Source organism: Hyla sarda, chromosome 10, assembly GCF_029499605.1.
Source record: "Hyla sarda isolate aHylSar1 chromosome 10, aHylSar1.hap1, whole genome shotgun sequence".
NCBI lineage: Eukaryota > Metazoa > Chordata > Amphibia > Anura > Hylidae > Hyla > Hyla sarda.
Window position 1 is genome coordinate 8,872,185 of NC_079198.1, and position 20,679 is coordinate 8,892,863.

Genomic DNA, 20,679 nt, shown 5'->3' on the forward strand with positions numbered 1-20,679 from the left:
TTCATTACACTAAGGAGATTCTGTGTTTTACTGTGAGGAGGAACTATTGCTATGTTGGGGCAGCAAGGGGGCACTATTACTGTGAGTAGAGCCCTAATAGCAATTACTACTGTGTAGAGCAAGTATAGAATTCTATTATATAATTGGGACACTTTAATCTCTACATGTAACTAGAGAGTAAGAAACCCCCTACTTTTGCTGTATAGCTGACAGATAACAATATACTGTAAACCTCCCTTATTGTGAGTCACCAGTTATGGGACATACATGTACTATCTTTCTACTTTAAAAGTATGCAATGCAAGTATCTTGATGTGTATAACCATAGCATCACATTGGGGGTGTATCACCAGAAAGAGTTTTAGAGTGGTAGTGCCAATCATTCTAGATCCTTCAATCTGTTGTCACGATGCCGGCTGGCAGGTAGTGGATCCTCTGTGCCAGAGAGGGATTGGCGTGGACCGTGCTAGAGGATCGGTTCTAAGTCACTACTGGTTTTCACCAGAGCCCGCCGCAAAGCGGGATGGTCTTGCTGCGGCGGTAGTGACCAGGTCGTATCCCCTAGCAACGGCTCAACCTCTCTGGCTGCTGAAGATAGGCGCGGTACAAGGGAGTAGACAGAAGCAAGGTCGGACGTAGCAGAAGGTCGGGGCAGGCAGCAAGGATCGTAGTCAGGGGCAACGGCAGAAGGTCTGGAATCACAGGCAAGGAACACACAAGGAACGCTTTCACTGGCACTAGGGCAACAAGATCCGGCGAGGGAGTGAAGGGGAAGTGAGGTGATATAGGGAAGTGTACAGGTGTAAACACTAATTGGAACCACTGCACCAATCAGCGGTGCAGTGGCCCTTTAAATCGCAAAGACCCGGCGCGCGCGCGCCCTAGGGAGCGGGGCCGCGCGCGCCGGGACAGAACTGACGGGGAGCGAGTAAGGTACGGGAGCCGGGGTGCGCATCGCGAGCGGGCGCTACCCGCATCGCGAATCGCATCCCGGCCGGAGGTAGTAACGCAGCGACCCGGGACCGTGGAACCGACCGGGGCGCTGCAGTGAGGGAAGTGTAGCGAGCGCTCCGGGGAGGAGCGGGGACCCGGAGCGCTCGGCGTAACAGTACCCCCCCCCTTGGGTCTCCCCCTCTTCTTGGGGCCTGAGAACCTGAGGATCAGACTTTTGTCCAGGATATTGTCCTCAGGTTCCCAGGACCTCTCTTCTGGACCACAACCCTCCCAATCCACTAAAAAAAAAGTTCTTCCCCTGACCTTTTTAGAGGCCAAAATCTCTTTGACAGAGAAGATGTCCGAGGAGCCGGAAACAGGAGTGGGAGGAACAGATTTAGGAGAAAAACGGTTGAGGATGAGAGGTTTAAGAAGAGAGACGTGAAAGGCATTAGGGATACGAAGAGAAGGAGGAAGAAGAAGTTTGTAAGAGACAGGATTAATTTGACACAAAACTTTAAAAGGACCAAGATAGCGTGGTCCCAACTTATAGCTCGGGACACGGAAACGGACATATTTAGCGGAGAGCCATACCTTGTCTCCAGGGGAAAAAATGGGAGGAGCTCTTCTTTTCTTATCTGCGAATCTCTTCATGCGAGAAGAAGCCTGTAAGAGAGAATTTTGGGTCTCTTTCCATATGGTGGAAAGATCACGAGAAATTTCATCCACAGCGGGCAGACCAGAGGGCAAGGGGGTAGGGAGGGGGGGAAGAGGGTGACGGCCGTACACCACGAAAAACGGAGATTTGGAGGAAGATTCAGAGATTCTGAAATTATACGAGAATTCGGCCCAAGGTAGAAGATCTGCCCAGTCATCCTGGCGGGAGGAAACAAAATGTCGTAAATAGTCACCCAAGATCTGGTTAATTCTCTCTACTTGTCCATTGGATTGAGGATGGTATGCAGAAGAAAAATTTAATTTAATCTTGAGTTGTTTACAGAGAGCCCTCCAGAATTTAGACACAAATTGGACGCCTCCATCCGAGACGATCTGTGTAGGCAACCCGTGAAGACGAAAAATGTGTACAAAAAATTGTTTAGCCAACTGAGGCGCTGAAGGAAGACCAGGAAGAGGGATGAAATGTGCCATTTTGGAGAATCGATCAACGACCACCCAAATAACAGTGTTGCCATGGGATGGGGGTAAGTCAGTAATAAAATCCATACCAATCAGAGACCAAGGTTGTTCGGGGACAGGTAGAGGATGAAGAAAACCAGCGGGCTTCTGGCGAGGAGTCTTATCCCGGGCACAGATAGTGCAGGCTCGCACAAAGTCCACCACATCAGTCTCTAGAGTCGGCCACCAATAGAAGCGAGAGATGAGTTGCACAGATTTCTTGATGCCCGCATGACCTGCGAGATGGGAGGAGTGACCCCATTTGAGGATCCCAAGGCGTTGGCGTGGAGAAACAAAGGTCTTTCCTGGAGGAGTTTGCCTGATGGAGGCTGGAGAAGTGGAAATCAGGCAGTCAGGAGGAATGATGTGTTGAGGAGAGAGTTCAATTTCAGAGGCATCTGAGGAACGAGAGAGAGCATCGGCCCTAATGTTTTTATCAGCAGGCCGAAAGTGAATTTCAAAATTAAATCGGGCAAAGAACAGAGACCACCTGGCCTGACGAGGATTCAGCCGTTGGGCAGACTGGAGGTAGGAGAGGTTCTTGTGATCGGTGTAAATAATAACTGGAAATCTTGATCCCTCCAGCAGATGCCTCCATTCCTCAAGTGCTAATTTAATGGCTAGAAGCTCTCGATCCCCGATGGAGTAGTTCCTCTCCGCCGGAGAGAAGGTCCTGGAAAAAAAACCACAAGTAACAGCATGCCCGGAAGAGTTTTTTTGTAGAAGGACAGCTCCAGCTCCCACTGAGGAGGCATCAACCTCCAATAGGAAGGGTTTAGATGGGTCAGGTCTGGAGAGCACGGGAGCCGAAGAAAAGGCAGACTTGAGTCGTTTAAAGGCGTCTTCCGCTTGAGGAGGCCAAGACTTGGGATCGGCATTTTTTTTTGTTAAAGCCACAATAGGAGCCACAATGGTAGAAAAATGTGGAATAAATTGCCTGTAATAATTGGCGAACCCCAAAAAACGTTGGATGGCACGGAGTCCGGAGGGGCGTGGCCAATCTAAGACGGCAGAGAGTTTATCTGGGTCCATTTGTAGTCCCTGGCCAGAGACCAAGTATCCTAGAAAAGGAAGAGATTGGCATTCAAACAGACATTTCTCTATTTTGGCATAGAGTTGATTATCACGAAGTCTCTGAAGAACCATACGGACATGCTGGCGGTGTTCTTCAAGATTGGCAGAAAAAATCAGGATATCGTCCAGATATACAACAACACAGGAGTATAGTAGATCACGAAAAATTTCATTAACAAAGTCTTGGAAGACGGCAGGGGCGTTGCATAGACCAAAGGGCATGACCAGATACTCAAAGTGTCCATCTCTGGTGTTAAATGCCGTTTTCCATTCATCCCCCTCTCTGATGCGGATGAGATTATAAGCACCTCTTAAGTCCAGTTTGGTAAAAATATGGGCACCTTGGAGACGATCAAAGAGTTCAGAGATGAGGGGTAGGGGGTAGCGGTTCTTAACCGTGATTTTATTAAGACCGCGGTAGTCAATGCAAGGACGTAGAGAGCCATCTTTTTTGGACACAAAGAAAAATCCGGCTCCGGCAGGAGAGGAGGATTTACGGATAAAGCCCTTTTTTAAATTTTCTTGGACGTATTCAGACATGGCAAGAGTCTCTGGGACGGACAGAGGATAGATTCTGCCCCGGGGTGGAGTAGTGCCCGGGAGGAGGTCAATGGGACAATCATAAGGCCTGTGAGGAGGTAGAGTCTCAGCTTGTTTTTTGCAAAAAACGTCCGCAAAGTCCATATAGGCCTTAGGGAGACCGGTTACATGAGGAAGCACAGGGACACGGCCAGGTTTACTGGGAACCGGTTTTAAGCAGTCCTTGGAACAAGAGGGCCCCCAACTCTTGATCTCCCCAGTGGACCAATCCAGGATTGGGGAATGGAGTTGAAGCCAGGGAAGTCCAAGAAGGATTTCAGAAGTGCAATTGGGGAGGACCAACAGTTCAATCCTCTCGTGATGAGATCCGATGCACATTAGAAGGGGCTCCGTGCGGAAACGTATAGTACAGTCCAATCTTTCATTGTTTACACAATTGATGTAGAGGGGTCTGGCGAGACTGGTCACCGGGATGTTGAACCTGTTGACGAGAGAGGCTAAGATGAAATTTCCTGCAGATCCAGAGTCCAAGAAGGCCACAGCAGAGAAGGAGAAGGCAGAGGCAGATATCCGCACAGGCACAGTAAGACGTGGAGAAGCAGAGTAGACATCAAGGACTGTCTCACCTTTGTGCGGAGTCAGCGGACGTCTTTCCAGGCGGGGAGGACGGATAGGACAATCCTTCAGGAAGTGTTCGGTACTAGCACAGTACAGGCAGAGATTCTCCATGCGGCGTCGTGTCCTCTCTTGGGGTGTCAGGCGAGACCGGTCGACCTGCATAGCCTCCACGGCGGGAGGCACAGGAACAGATTGCAGGGGACCAGAGGAGAGAGGAGCCGGGGAGAAGAAACGCCTCGTGCGAACAGAGTCCATATCCTGGCGGAGCTCCTGACGCCGTTCGGAAAAACGCATGTCAATGCGAGTGGCAAGATGGATGAGTTCATGTAGGTTAGCAGGGATTTCTCGTGCGGCCAGAACATCTTTAATGTTGCTGGATAGGCCTTTTTTAAAGGTCGCGCAGAGTGCCTCATTATTCCAGGATAATTCTGAAGCAAGGGTACGGAACTGTACGGCATACTCGCCAACGGAAGAATTACCCTGGACCAGGTTCAACAGGGCAGTCTCAGCAGAAGAGGCTCGGGCAGGTTCCTCAAAGACACTTCGAATTTCCGAGAAGAAGGAGTGTACAGAGGCAGTGACGGGGTCATTGCGGTCCCAGAGCGGTGTGGCCCAAGCCAGGGCTTTTCCAGACAGCAGGCTGACTACGAAAGCCACCTTAGACCTTTCAGTGGGGAACTGGTCCGACATCATCTCCAAGTGTAATGAACATTGGGAAAGAAAGCCACGGCAAAACTTAGAGTCCCCATCAAATTTATCCGGCAAGGATAGTCGTATTCCAGAAGCGGCCACTCGCTGCGGAGGAGGTACAGGAGCTGGCGGAGGAGATGATTGCTGGAGCTGTGGTAGTAACTGTTGTAGCATAACAGTCAGTTGAGACAGCTGTTGGCCTTGTTGCGCAATCTGTTGTGACTGCTGGGCGACCACCGTGGTGAGGTCAGCGACAACTGGCAGAGGAACTTCAGCGGGATCCATGGCCGGATCTACTGTCACGATGCCGGCTGGCAGGTAGTGGATCCTCTGTGCCAGAGAGGGATTGGCGTGGACCGTGCTAGAGGATCGGTTCTAAGTCACTACTGGTTTTCACCAGAGCCCGCCGCAAAGCGGGATGGTCTTGCTGCGGCGGTAGTGACCAGGTCGTATCCCCTAGCAACGGCTCAACCTCTCTGGCTGCTGAAGATAGGCGCGGTACAAGGGAGTAGACAGAAGCAAGGTCGGACGTAGCAGAAGGTCGGGGCAGGCAGCAAGGATCGTAGTCAGGGGCAACGGCAGAAGGTCTGGAATCACAGGCAAGGAACACACAAGGAACGCTTTCACTGGCACTAGGGCAACAAGATCCGGCGAGGGAGTGAAGGGGAAGTGAGGTGATATAGGGAAGTGTACAGGTGTAAACACTAATTGGAACCACTGCACCAATCAGCGGTGCAGTGGCCCTTTAAATCGCAAAGACCCGGCGCGCGCGCGCCCTAGGGAGCGGGGCCGCGCGCGCCGGGACAGAACTGACGGGGAGCGAGTAAGGTACGGGAGCCGGGGTGCGCATCGCGAGCGGGCGCTACCCGCATCGCGAATCGCATCCCGGCCGGAGGTAGTAACGCAGCGCCCCGGGTCCGTGGAACCGACCGGGGCGCTGCAGTGAGGGAAGTGTAGCGAGCGCTCCGGGGAGGAGCGGGGACCCGGAGCGCTCGGCGTAACATCTGTATTCCTATTGCTTCATGGTATTCTACAATTTGTCTATAAAGCTTTTGCAAAACACTTCTCACTCCTAACATCTCCTCACTTCTAACTCCTTCACTCATAGTGAAGGACAGGTGGAGTCTGTGTTCTTAAGGGCAAACTGTGTACTTTCATTATGTCTTTAGTTTACAACATTCAAAAAGGCCTAAAGGATTTATTAAAAATTATTTCTGCCTCCCCAACATGTTTCACCCCCAACTTGCTTCTTCAGGGAATTAAGGTCAGAATTCTGTCACTGCACTGCAATCAAGTGAGAACAGTAAAATTAGCAATTAGTTCAAAGATATCAGAAGAAGGATCAGGTAACCTATTAAGAAATTGAGAATTCTTGTCATCATCTCATGAAATTACCAAAACTTTTAAAGAACTTCTGATGTATATTTATTAAATATTTAAATTCTATAAGTTACTAATTGAAGATTATTATGACATGTTGTCGTTTTTTTCCTTATTTTGTTACTACACTACAAAGATATTGGTATTTTTGTTACAGATGGTTTATGCCAGTCACCAATTGTCCTCTGCTAATAGACTGTGGCAACCATTTTGGTGGCAGATTCTGCTGTCTCAGTAATGTCTGCTTCAATTGGGAAATATCAATGACCTGAAATATTGTAGAATTTGTGGCTTCATACTACTTCAATAGAAACAAAACAACAAGAAGACACTATGTAGATTTTATTGTGGAATATCAAGCTAGTTGGGGACAAAATAGTACTCACCAATGGTCATAGCCAACATCAATACTCCTACAGCTGGTATATAATCTGTCAGGTTTGGGCTATCCTCTGGAATCCTAACCATCCAAAGACAAATGCACAATCATGTTACTTGGACCAGACAAGACATCTAGTACATGTAATATGGAGCTTGGTTGAAGAAGATCTTCACAAGCTTGATGCCAAGATTGGAATTCAGGTTCTTCACCTTAAAGAGTCTTCCCTTACCCGAAAAATATAACTTAAGGAGCTCCCAGATTGCCCATTGTTTAAATTGTCTCCCGAAGGATCTTCCAGAGTTTAGAATTCCGTCCAAAGCAATTGAAGGATCACCTTAGACTTCAGCTTCAATTTCAGGAACTACTTAAGAACCCAAACCATCCATATACAGCTCCACAGTCATGGTACTCGGCACTTCAGAAAACATCTAATGCATGTATGTTAAGGCTTGGTTGAAGGGGTTCTTGACTCATAAACTTGAGGATGACCATAGAGTTCAAGTTCTTCAGTCTTTCCTACATCCAAATAATCCAAACGAAGGAGTTATCAATTTAACGATGGCATACATTGTCTGCCGAAAGATCTCACAGTGTTCACAAGAGAATGTTTTTTTTTTTGTCAAAATGACTGGGTGTGGAGCTTTTTCATAAAAAAGTTATGCAGAATATGTAAAACCGGTTATGGCTGGCATTTCATTTATTTTTTGCCACTAGACTGTTTTTGTCTAATGCACATTTAAAGCTATGCAAATGTCTTCTAAAGAAAAGAAGAATTCTTGACATTGCAAAGGTTCAAGTAAATTGATTCTTCTGTTCTTGAGTGCTATTATTGGGAAATATAACCTTTAGGGGTCACCACTCACCTCAAATGCGAAATAAACATTATAAGCTATGAGAGTCACCACTAAGACAAGTTGGACTGGTCGATCTCAATACTAGAGGATATTATGGTGATCCAAGGCTGTTACACAGATATGGATCCTAAGGGTTAAGCAAAGACAACTCTATTTAAGCAATTTTGTTGATTATTAAATTTAAAAATGACCTGTGTGCACAATGATAACAGAGCAATATAGCTAAGAATAGAGATGAGCGAACCGCAAAAGTTAGATTTCTGAAACTGCTAAAATTACATCAGCCACATGACAGAAAGGAGAACCAGGAAGGATCACATGACCTTAGAGAATACCATAATGCCTTGCAATCAGCTCTCCAATTTAATAAGGAGGTAATATAGGGGTGATTTCAAAGCCCATATAAAAGCCTATGCACATAGCTTCAGCATCTATTATAGAGATATCAGGTGTTAGATGAAGTTCTCTGTGAGGGACAGTGAGCAGTAAACAACACAGATAGGAGTAGGGGCCACATATAGTATAAGTGTAGTGAATGCAGCAGTGTGTGTTGCACTTCTGTTCAGTGCAAATATTATCAGAAGTGTAACAGGATTTTTTGGTTTTACCCTAATTGTGATAAAGCCGCATAGAGGGTTTTGTGTCACTTCTGCAGTCTCTAGGACACTAATCCTTTTGCTATACCTCAAAATAGGAATAATTTTTTACAGCCTGTAAAAATCCATTTCTCCTTCCCTTTCCAGGCACAAAACCTCCCAAAAAAGGGATCATTTTTTGACCACTTGGAAAAAGCCACTCCTTCTCTCAATAGCTCTATGTGCACATAAACACCGTCAGGGATGATTTTTATTTTTATTTTATTTTTAATTTTTATTTTAAAAGGCATAAAAAATACACCAGTTCAATAAGTTTTTAATTATCCTCTTAGTTACCATCAGTACCATCTGGTTATCCATAGCCATACATGTTGCCATAGCTTTGAAATTAGCTTTGCCTTAAAAACAGCTCAGAAGTCCATAGATACACTCCTAGGTGACCTAACAGAGTTATACAGGGCTTTTAGGACTCTAAGACAGTGTTACACATGGGTCTTTGGGTTAATGGTGAAATGCAATTGAGGACAGAACTAGTTCTGTCAGAACCAGAACTTTTTGCCAGAGATTGGCGAATGGGCAGAACCGAACTTTTAAAAAGTTTCTCTCCTCTAGCTAAGAAGACATACGCTGGCTCTTCAGAAAAGTCCTGTGGGAGGACGAATTTCAAAAAAGTCTCTTGGACATAGACATTCTGTTAAAATGGAAGATAAATGTTGATGCATTTGTTGACTAGATCTTGTCAATATGAATGACTATAACATACCAAACATTCTAAAATATTAAGACTTTAGAGATGTCACTCGTGGTACTAGCATGATACCAACTATGTTTATTATGAAATAAGAGCAGTCTTTTCCAATCAGGGTGCCTCAAGCTATTGCAAAAATACAACTCCCATTATGCCCGGAACAGCCAACGGCTGTCCAGGTATGCTGGGAGTTGTATATTTGCAATAGCTGGAGGCACGCTGGTTGGTAAACACTGGATTAGAGTCTACCTTACCACTAAAACCAACTTAGGGTGCATTCACACTACATTTTGGGCATACAGCTACCGTATCCGGCAGGAAAATTGAAAAACTGGCTGCTTCCATATCCCTGCCGGACCCATGCCGCATGCCGGAGTCAGATTGTGACTTCTGTTGACTCATTTTTGCACCGTTTCAGTTTTATTGCCGGACTGAAAACCATGGCAGACCACGGTTTTCAGTCTGGCAACAAAACCGGATACAGTGCAAAAAATAAGCCCATCTGCCTCTGCAATCTGACTCCTGCCAGCTCATTTAAATTAATGGAATGTGGCATGCGTCCGGCAGGGATACAGCAGCTGACAGTTTTTAAATTCCCCTTCTGGGTAGCCAAAATGTAGTGTGAATGTAGCCTTATGCTCTAAAAATGGTTGTATGGTTTGGTAAGGGGAGTTCCCAATTTTGACGAATTATTATTTTTAAGACAATCACTGTAATGAAAACTATTCACATCAACATCCCCAAGATGGCTCCTGTCTTACAAGTCGCATTTATTAAACTGGATTAGAACCGTAATGAATGACAGTAGAGGTGACAAAACTATTAGTGCCGTAGGTGATAGATTATATGGAGCTCCACTAGCCAAAGTGGCTCCACTAGCCGGAGTGGCTCCACTAGCCGGAGTGGCTCCACTAGCCGGAGTGGCTCCACTAGCAGGAGTGCATGAATACATAGTTTCTTCACGCACAGTACCAGAAGTGGAATCCGTGTTTCCTAAATAGCAGAGTCCTTTGGAGGCACAGCTGTTTTGTGTTCTAGTTAATGTCACGGAACCTGTGAAAATAAATATAAGATATAAGGACTTTTAAAGTCACAGTGCAGTGTCCTAGCATGGTCTTCCAACTGCTAAGGTGTAAAGATGTCGGGTGGCCGACTTTCATAACATGTCTGATTTAAGAGACTTATAAAATCACAAATAGAATCATAATCCCAAGCAAGCCAGGGTCAGACCAGGAGGACAATGTGGTACAAAATTTGCAGTCGAAAGGTTAGTCAGGAGACAGGCAATGGGTCAGATGAGGTAAGAATAGAAGCACAGGGAAGACAATGCTGTTGAAGGGAAGAAACACAATTACCAATGTATGCTCCAATGGCGAGAGTATCAGACTCCCATTTACACCTCTCACCACAAGGAGGTGTGAGCGCAGGTGCCAGGGCTGTTTGGCAAATTGCTCCAATCTCCTGATTGGCTATGCAGACTGTGTCACAGAGTTGCAAGGGACTATGTGGGATGTTTCCGGTGGCGTCTGAGAGATCTGAGGTGGCATTGAGCGGGGACAGGTAAGTTCATGAAAAGCATTGTCACTTACCTCCATGTGTCATACATTAAGCAGTGCAGTGCTTACAACGAGGAGCAGAGACTTCTATCAAAACAACGAGAGCCTCTGCTCGCTATGTAATTTTCATGGTGCCTTAGTGCTCCCTGGAAACTGCATGGTGTTCAGGAGGCAGTGAGAATACTTGGGCTTGAGCTATCAATCATCGCTGAATACGTGATCTGAATACAGAGAGCTGCAAACACCTAAGCGGGGCACATGTGGTAGCAGCCAGGAACTTCACAAATGTATATATATATATATATATATATATATATATATATATTGTGATCATGTAAATCAATTGTGTATATCAATCAGTGTATATTAATATATCAATCAATGTTTATATATTATAATATCGAAATCATGAAACCTGCATGACGAATACATCATGTATGTATGGACTCCCTTCCCTGACCTCCAAAGGATAGGGGATCAAATGTCTGATTACAGGGGGTGGGGTGGGGGAGGTGGATGGGGGTCCAGCCACTTGGGCCCCCAGGTATTTCTAGGCCGTCACCTCATTGTTCTAAAAATGTATGTTAAGAATGTCAGCCTTGGGCTTCTGTGTTCATGACGTCACCCCCCCCCCCCTGTTCATATCTATAGGAGGGGGTGTGACAGTCTTCATGCCCCCTCCCATAGACATGAATGGAGGGGGCATGGTGTGACATCACAACCACACCCACCTGAATCCGGCATTCTGAACATAAATGTTCATAATGGTGGGGTGCCAGTCCGGAGATCATTAGGGGTCCAAGCGGCCAGACCCCCCTGCATCCCCCGACCTCCCCATCTCCCGCGATCAGACATCTGATCCCCTATTCTTTGGTGGAGTACCCCTTTAACATGTCCTGCAGACAAGCTCCCTTGGTTGTCGTTGTATGTGATGTATTGTTTTGTTTGGATTTTTGTTATAATTTTACCTGTGTTTTTTTTTGTAGTTGTAAGAAGGCACATGTTCTCATCTCCCATACAGTTCACGGAGCCCGGAATAAGACATGATGGATCTCTAAAGCATTGGTCACATTGTAATCCATTGGGCTCCGAACTTTCATCTGGCGCTGCAACAACACAAAAAGAGTAAAAAAAAATCATATCTAAAGAATATTAATGACTACAAAATCACGAGGAGGGAGGATTATACTAAGTAACTGATAAGGGGATGATGGGATCTCGGAGAACTGTCCTGTTATCACCAAAGCCATTTATATCCATATGGAGCTAATGCCGCACTCAAGGCTATGCTGACAGTCTTGACTTTTATCGTTTTATCAGTCTCTGTGTTAAGCTCCTATAGAGAAGAGTATAGCTTTAAACTACAAACCAACCTAGTGTAATGGTTTATTTATTTATTATTTATTTATTTATTTATTTACTTTGTGTTTTATTGTAGCTGTCTCTTTTATGGATGCCAACGTTTTGGAGCTACCAAATGTTGTTAGGAAATGTGTGCATGCGTGTGTGCGTGTGTGTAAACCATTGTACCCATGGACCCTTTCCCATAATACAATTCTGCTACTGTCTATTTACCTATGGGCTTTTCTGGTGTACATCGATCTGTAGAACAGCATGTAGTCGCCATCCTCTCCAAAGTATTGTAGCTTTTTCGTAATGTCCCAGTTACATTACATTCACTTGGATGAGCACAGAATCTATCAAAATCCTGGGAGATGAACCCAATGGCACCTAAGGATAATACATGCAAAACAAGTTAAACATTTTTAAGCGTTTCAAAATTTACAGTAAATAAAGTGTATGGGCGGGGAGGCGCTGTTGGACACCCTCTTCTCTAAATGAGATCAGGCTGGCAACTATCTGATCACTGCTGCTCTGGCTGCTGTAACCCAGACGGATCCATTGATGTCAATGAAGGGAGCTACTAGCGGCCACTATAGACGTAATGTGGTATTACATACAGTAGCTACTATTAGGAAATTATCCATACATATCTACATTTTCTCTCTCGATCCAATCTCCTGGTATTGGTTAAAAAATTGAAATATTTACAGCAGGGGAAAATTGATTGTAATTTGGGTCACTTGGACATTCATGGTCATCGGACCCTTTCCCACTATTAAAGACATAAAATAAATTGCAATTAAATGGGCACTGTCAGATGCAAAAACTTTTGATATGTTGTAAAGCATGTATAACCAATAGATTTTGCAATTGCTTTCATTAGAAAATTTTCAGTATTTAATACTGAAAAATCCAGTCAAACAACTGACCCCCCGGCCTGCTTTGACACATACTAGTCCTGCTGTGTCCGTGCGTCATCACCTATGTCATGGACACACTTCCTTGATTGACAGCTGTGAGCGCAGGGCTCAGAGCTGGAGGATAAACCCTCCCACTGTCAGCTTGTGTCCCGCTACTGTCAGTGAGGACATGCTGGGAGTTGTAGTTTTGCTAATGCTAGGGGAGATGTGAGCAGACAGCATACTGAGGGAGGGGGCGGAGACCTGCACAGTGAGGCCACACCCCCTCTCTTTGAGAGGAATTCAGACTAATGAGCTAAATTAAAAGTCTAATAAAAAAATAAATAAAGGAGCTAGACACATAAAAATTCGATGTACATGGTCAGGATTAGGTACTGAGTGATATATTAGAAAAAATGTTTTTTTGATGGATCTGACGGGTACACTTTAAGGAGCATTCCCCTTGATTAGAGGGTATTAGGACCCTTCTAGTCATGGCCCCTTGGGCACTGCTCTAACGCCCATATGGTTAGTCGGCCCCAGATCTAATACCCATTAATATCTACTCTACAGAAAACAAAGAACTGGTAGCATGGTATACCTAATTGTTGGCTTGTATTTAAACCCCATTGCAGTCAAATATTGAGGATTTTGCAGCGTTAGTACCCAGTCATGTTGTTATCATCCATGAGCATTAAAACAAATACTTAGAGACGAAATACCATTCAAAGGACACAGACAAGGGGCTGGTAGAGAAGAGCGGGGTCATGACTTTCCATATTGCATTTCCTTTCCTATAGTAGGAGTTGTCACTAGGCTCTTCCTTATCCCGGGTAAAGACTCCATTTGCTGTCCTAGTTCTTATACACATCAGAGAAAAAATGGCCAAGTCCGTTGATTTTTGCAGGACCAGCCGACTGTCTAACGTACACAGGGGCTTCCTGACTCAAGAAGGAAGTTTCTTAATTTATTTATTTAGATTGTTTTTCCAGAAATGATAGCGTAGGCTTCATAGCAGATCAGATAGTCCCACCTCTTACCTATTATAGATATCCTATACCGGGAGGCGCAGACGTTGCCATCGGGGCAGGAGGCAACAGAGGTAAGGAAGGTACAGGAATCTGAGCCAAAGATGGAACACTGAATACAATGCAAACCACCATAACCTGAAATAAAATACAAATATTATGATGTCAAGATGAAGAGGAAGGTTCCCCCCCCCCCCCCCGCTACCACACACAAATTGACGCCGTGAAATTTTGCATATACAAGGCCTAGAAGAATGTTTGGCTGACCTGAAGTCTACCTCAGGGCACTACCTGGCGCCCATGGATTGATTTTGCCTCGTCTCCCCAGTTCTTGAGATATGGCCTCCCTGCACCCTCGCCTGGGACCCCCTGACCTCACGTGTGACCTCTTATGTTTACAATTCATATTTGTACTTTGGTACCCTATTCTTTGCTTCTTTGCTCTCATCTTGTACCCTTGATTATTTGTTTTCTTAATAAACATTTAAACAAAAGAAAAAAAAAAAAAAGAAAGAAAAAGAGGAAGGTTCTTGGTAGAATTTTGCACATAAGGGGGGAGATTTATCAAAACCTGTGCAGAGGAAGAGTGGTACAGTTGCCCATAGCAACCAATCAGATCGCTTCTTTCGTTTTCCACAGGCCTCTTTAGAGGCCTGTGGAAAATGAAAGAAGCAATCTGATTGGTTGCTATGGGCAACTGCACCACTCTTCCTCTGCACAGGTTTTGATGAATCTCCCCCAAGAAGTGTATGCTGAAGCTCCTGAGCCCCAATGCAAAATCTCTACCCCGGCCCTCAACCAACAATGTGCCGTGACGGGCCCCTGGCACCCTATAACTGCTGGAAGTTGTATAAAAGCACAAAGCACCATGAGCTAAACTGGGTATATATCTCCAATAGTTATGGGAACCATATTACTGATGCTGCAAGGAAGTTTATTCAACTACCATTAAAATCAGAACTGGCTCAGTTGTTGTCAACTTCCTGACTACCTCCAGCAACTGCAACCCCTAAGTGCTGGTATATACTGCAGAGAAACCATAAATATCCCAGATGAAAATAAGGATAAGGAATGTATGTACACTGTGACCCCACCAGCAGAATAGTGAGTACAGCTCTGGAGTATAATACAGGATATAACTCAGGATCAGAACAGGATAAGTAATGTAATGTATGTACACAGTGACCCCACCAGCAGAATAGTGAGTACAGCTCTGGGGTATAATACAGGATATAAATCGAGATTTTCCTAGCTAACGTGACGGAAAATATAAGTTATATGAAGACAGGAGGCGAGTATCTTGCATTAAACCTTTCTTTTTAATGCCCATAGCAGAAAATTACAGAGAATTTACTTCATAACATTAGAAAATTTTATTAAAACTACAACTCCCAGCAGCCCTTGGAATCCCCTCCCCTGGGGTGGAGACCCTATATAAGGGGCTGGCTGGATCTCCTCTTTCTTTCGTGCGAACTTCGGAACAGCGCACGACATCTTGATACCCCGGATATACTCCGACGGCAAACGAATTCCATCTCCCGAACTAGACGACAGGGCCAACTGGACCCCCAGCAACTGTGTTTCAACTGGAACCTGGTCGTCAGGGCCAACTGGGCCTCCGTGAACTGTGTTCGAACTGGAACAGAAAAGCATAACCACTGTAACTCAGGGTCTCCTCAGATTCTTCTGTGTAGAAGGAAGTCCCGTTCTTCAATATCCTGAAACGAGAAAGGAACACCATGACAGTATCTAGGACGGGGAGGACGCTTATATTTTACTCCCCTTAAGAGCCTACATACCAAAGGATGTTTGCCAACTGGCAATGCGTCCACCGGGCAATGGTATGCCGATATGGCGGATCTGTACACGTTGAGTGAACTATACGATTTCCCAGACTCAATAAGAGTCCGCAAGGTAGTTCACTATCACTGAGACAGGTGCTTGAACGGCATCAACTTACCGTTGATCACACCAACGAACCCACAAAGCCCAGGCCGATCGATATGCCGATCTAGTCCCTGGGGCCCAGGCCAAGGCAAGGAGGTCTCTAGCCGACTGTGAAAGGTCACCACCGTTGTCCGGGATCCCGAAACCAACCACGCAAGGAGTGGAAGGTTGCCCTCCAAAATCAACGGATGAGGACCCATGATAGGGTTCATGAGAAGGTGAGGCGACTGGGGAATCAGTCGAGGAAAGTCGATTGTCATCCCTAGGAGAAGGGGAAACCACAGTTGTGTCGGCCACCAGGGGGTGATCAACACCACCGTCGCCTTCTGATTCAGTACTTGGAGAAGGAATCTGGAGATCGTATTGAATGGGGGGGAACGCATAGTGTGTACCCCGTGACCAGATCTGGCGGAATGCGTCCACTGCGGATGCTTCCGGGTCCGGTCTCCAGCTGTAAAAGCGAGGCAATTGTCGATTGAGGCGAGATGCGAAGAGGTCCGTGTGTAAGGGACCCCAAAGATTCAACAAAGCCCGAAAAATAGAACGGTCTAATGTCCAATCGCTGGAATCCCTCAAATAACGAGAATTCCAGTCTGCCACTGTGTTGGACACACCAGGAAGACATTCCGCAATAGGAATGATGTCCCGGGACAAGCAGAAGTGCCAGAATTCGGATGCGATGTCTGCCAGTACCCTGGACCTTGTCCCCCCAAGGCGGTTGACATATTGAACCGCAGCCACATTGTCCATGCGTAAAAGAACGCAACAATTGGTTTTGTGAGGGATAAAACTCTTGATAGCAAAGAACGCTGCCAAAAGTTCCAGGGCATTGATGTGGAGGAGAGACTCCTCTACGGACCATCTCCCTCCTGTGGTATTGCGCCCGCAATGAGCCCCCCAGCCTTGACGGCTCGCATCGGACTCTATTATGATGTCCGGGCAGGAATTGAATATAGTCTTGCCGTTCCATTCGACGGCATGGCGCAGCCACCAGTGTAATTCCTCCACTGCCTCCGGGCAAAGGGCAACTTCGTCTGCATAGCGGAGACCCTGGCGTATGTGAAGGTTCTTGAGTCGTTGAAGGGCCCGATAATGAAGTGGGGCCGGGAAGATGGCTTGAATCGAGGCTGATAATAGGCCGACTATGCGTGCAATCATCCTCAGGGACACTCGATCCCTGCGCAAAGTCGTTCTGATTTCCTTCCGAATCAGAGCTAATTTGGAGGTTGGTAGCATCAGAACGGCACGTTTGGTATCCACTAGGAAACCTAGGAATTCTAGTTCTTGTGAGGGAGTCAGCACAGATTTCTTGTGGTTGATGAGGAATCCTAAGTCCTCCATCAGAGAAACCGCCCATTGTTTGTGTAACAGGGCCTGCGATCTGGAACGTGCCATGATCAGCAGATCGTCCAGGTAGATGATAAGCCATACCCCCCTGCTCCGGAGCGTGGCTACCACCGGTTTCAGTAACTTGGTGAAACACCAAGGGGCTGATGATAATCCGAATGGCAGGCAGGTGAACTGCCACATTCGGTCCCTCCATAGAAACCGAAGAAACGGTTGGGACGAGGAACGAGGTGAATAGGAACGGTAAGATATGCGTCCTTTAAGTCGATCTTCACCAACCAGTCTCCTGGCCGGAGAAGGTCGCGTAACAGATGGATACCCTCCATCTTGAAGTGCCGATATATCACGTGTTGGTTTAAATCTCTTAGATTTATCACCGGGCGATAACCGCCATCCTTCTTCTTTACCAAGAAGAGGTTGCTTACAAAACCGGGGGACAAGGGGTTTACCTCTATCACCGCCTGTTTGGATAGGAGCTCTCGGAGCTCGTTGTCTATGAGTGCTATGTTTTGAGCGGAAAACTGAATGGGTGGAGGTATAGAATTCAGTACGGGGAGAGATTGGAACTCTATCTGGTATCCTGCTACCGTATTGAGGATCCACACGTCTGCCGTAATCATGGACCAGACGTGGGTAAAATACATCAGTCTGCCCCCCACCGTTGTGTGTGGAATGGAAATTGTGTGTGTACTCACCGGTCGGTGGACGAGACCTAGGATATCCGCGGCCTCCACGTCCTCTCCAGGGGCGTCCTCGAGGGGGAAAGAAAGGAGCCGGCTGGGCCACCGGCATGGTGTACTGTTGTTGAGCGGTAGCAAACTGTTGGTGCGCATAGGGCCTAACATAGGGCCTATAGGGGGTTGAGCGGCCGGCAGATCGGCCTCTGCCTCTACCGGCCTTGCCAAAAACCTTGGTAGTTTGGCCTGTTTTCTTTAGTGAGGTCTGCGCCTTATCTAGACTGGAAAATAGGCTGACCACCTTATTAATGTTCTTAATGAGATCCTCTCCGAAGAGGAGACCTTCCGCGGAGGGTCCGGGCTCATTCTCCGCTAAATGACTGAGCTGGGGTTCCAGCTTCATTAAAATCGAACGGCGACGTTCGGTAGAGCACGCCGTGTTTGCGCTGCCTAGCATGCATATCGCACGCTGGGCCCAACCTCTAGGTTGTCAGTTGGTCAGCTGAGGCTGCTTGTTCAGATAAATTAAGAATCTTTGTGAGCGGTCCAAGCAGATCTAGTATGCGATCCTGTATTAATTTGAAGGACCGTTCAATGCCCTTCTTGGAATATTTGCCAGCCCGGGTCAGGTACTTACGGAGGACCGGGTCTATCTCTGGGGTGACCGCCACCTTCTTGGCCACATAGGGCCTAGGGCATTCCGCCCTGAGTTTGTTCCTATTTGTGCGGTCTAGTGACCATCTAGTCCAATGTTCTATGTACTGAGCTACGTGTGGTAGCGGCGCCCAGTCACCTGAGCGAGGATGTATGATCTCATCAGGGTTGAAGAGTGGTTGTCCCTGAGCGTCTAAAATCGCCTCACTGGACACTTCAGGTTCGGCATCATGACAATCAGCCTGAAACCCCGCATCTTCATTATCAGAGTCAGAGTCCGTGGCTTGAGCCGTGTCCGACTCGCCGGATGACTCGTCGTTGGATGTGTTGTATGAGTCCGGTTTTATACGCCTGGCGGACTTCAGCCCTTTTTTAATATTCTCCTTGGGGCCCAAGGGTCGAGGGAGGTCACTGAGATGCGGGGTGCGGCAGGCCGGTTCGGGTCCTGCCTGGGGCACATTATAAACTTCCCCTGTACACAGTGACCTCACCAGCAGAATAGTGAGTACAGCTCTGGAGTAAAATACAGGATATAACTCAGGATCAGTACAGGATAAGTAATGTAATGTATGTACACAGTGACCTCACCAGCAGAATAATGAGTACAGCTCTGGAGTATAATACAGGATATAACTCAGGATCAGTACAGGATAAGTAATGTAATGTATGTACACAGTGACCTCACCAGCAGAATAGTGAGTACAGCTCTGGAGTATAATACAGGATATAACTCAGGATCAGTACAGGATAAGTAATGTATGTGCACAGTGACCTCACCAGCAGAATAGTGAGTGCAGCTCTGGAGTATAAAACAGGATATAACTCAGGGTCAGCATGGAGGTTGCAGGGGCCCCAGTGGTGGAACCCCCACAATCAGCCATTTTATCCCCTATCCTTTGGATAGGGGATAATATGTCTAGGGGCGGAGTACCCCTTTAAGGGATTGTTGTGAATACAAGTATGAGGGAAACAATACGGACCTCAGAAGACACATGGCCCCAGACAGTAATAGGTGAGATGTTGGACCATCTGATCTGCTATAAAGCCGTCTCTATTATTTCTGGACAGTCAAAGGATGTCTGGGCATGCTGGGAGTTGTAGTTTTGCAAAAGCTGTTCTAAAACTACAAGTCCCAGCAGGAGGCAGCACTCAGAACAGAATGCCAGAGGCTGCATAGGTGATCGCGGGGGTCCCCAGCGGAGGGATCCCTGCAATCATACATCTTATCCCCTATCTTTTGGATAGGGATAAGATGTATAAATCCAGAATTCCCCTTTAACCCTTATATACAAGATCAAACTTAACAATTCACTTGAACAGATACATTGTCGTAATACAGTGTATATAACAGTATATAAAAAAGAGATGGGAGGATGCATAGGTTACACAAGTATACGATCTTACCTGTTGCTGCGATGGCAGAGAGGAACAATACGAAGTGCGGGAGACACATGGCTGCAGAAGGGGAGTCTTGTTCTGCAGATGAGCTTTTATATCAAATCGTTTCATTGTTGGAGAAACGAAACTAATTTAACTCTTATACATTTTTGATTCTCTTCTTTTGCTGTTTGGTTACAAAACAAATTACAGCATCAGAGGTTCCTTATTTGTTGCCAGGTTTTCTTCCACTAATACAAAAGATTCCACTCTGTAGTGGGCACAATGGATTATTGTGCCCAACCCTGGTATTCAGCTGGCAGATACATGCCCCCCTCTCAGGAGTCATATCAGTAATCGAGCATACCAATTTGACATTACTATTATATAAGAAAATAGAGACATTCAAATAATAACAGAAGTAAAGAAGGTAAATAGGAAAATAATAATAAAGTAACAAAAATACAGTGTATCCTATTAAGGCTGGATCTAGTAGTGAACTATATGCTATAGACCTTTGAAAGCATTAGGACATGAGTTAAAGGAGTACTCCGCTCGTAGACATCTTATCCCCTATCCAAAGGATAGGGAATAAGATGTCTGATTGCGGGGATAACGCCGCTGGGGACCCCCACAATCTCCCTGCTGTATCCGGCGTTCGTTTAGGAGCGCCGTGTGCAGTGCTGTAGCGCAGGAGCGCCAGCGGCTCGTGACGTCACAGTTGCGTCTCGCTTGTGACATCACAGTCATGCCCCCTAAATGCAAGTCTATGGGAGGGGTTGTGATGGCCGACACACCCCCTCCCATAGACTTGCATTGAGGGGGTTTGGCCGTGACGTCACGAGCGGGGTGTGGCCGT

At 46.3% G+C, this 20,679-nt stretch overlaps 1 protein-coding gene across 2 annotated transcripts; it reads right to left on the reverse strand.

Annotated features, from left to right (window-relative positions):
* Positions 1 to 6,073: 6,073 nt before the first annotated feature.
* On the reverse strand, positions 6,074 to 20,037 carry LOC130293854 (phospholipase A2 inhibitor gamma subunit B-like). Of its 2 annotated transcripts, XM_056543023.1 has the most exons (5): positions 19,848 to 20,024; positions 13,831 to 13,956; positions 12,123 to 12,278; positions 11,516 to 11,653; positions 6,074 to 10,044 (listed from the first exon to the last, which is right to left on the reverse strand). In XM_056543023.1, exons 1-5 carry the CDS (start codon positions 19,894 to 19,896, stop codon positions 9,749 to 9,751), a joined length of 765 nt encoding a protein of 254 aa, XP_056398998.1. In that variant the 5' UTR covers positions 19,897 to 20,024; the 3' UTR covers positions 6,074 to 9,748. The 2 variants fall into 2 exon arrangements, with proteins under 2 accessions (XP_056398998.1, XP_056398999.1); XM_056543024.1 differs by lacking the exon at positions 13,831 to 13,956 and having other exon boundaries at positions 6,798 to 10,044; positions 19,848 to 20,037.
* Positions 20,038 to 20,679: the final 642 nt, after the last annotated feature.

Coding starts and splice junctions, on each gene's coding strand:
- LOC130293854 (XM_056543023.1), bottom strand. CDS start 19,896: ATGTGTCTCCCGCACTTCGTATTGTTCCTCTCTGCCATCGCAGCAACA. Junction 12,279..13,830: donor GTATAGGATATCTATAATAG/GTAAGAGGTGGG, acceptor TATTATCCTTAG/GTGCCATTGGGTTCATCTCC. Junction 10,045..11,515: donor AACTACAAAAAAAAACACAG/GTAAAATTATAA, acceptor TTATTTTCACAG/GTTCCGTGACATTAACTAGA.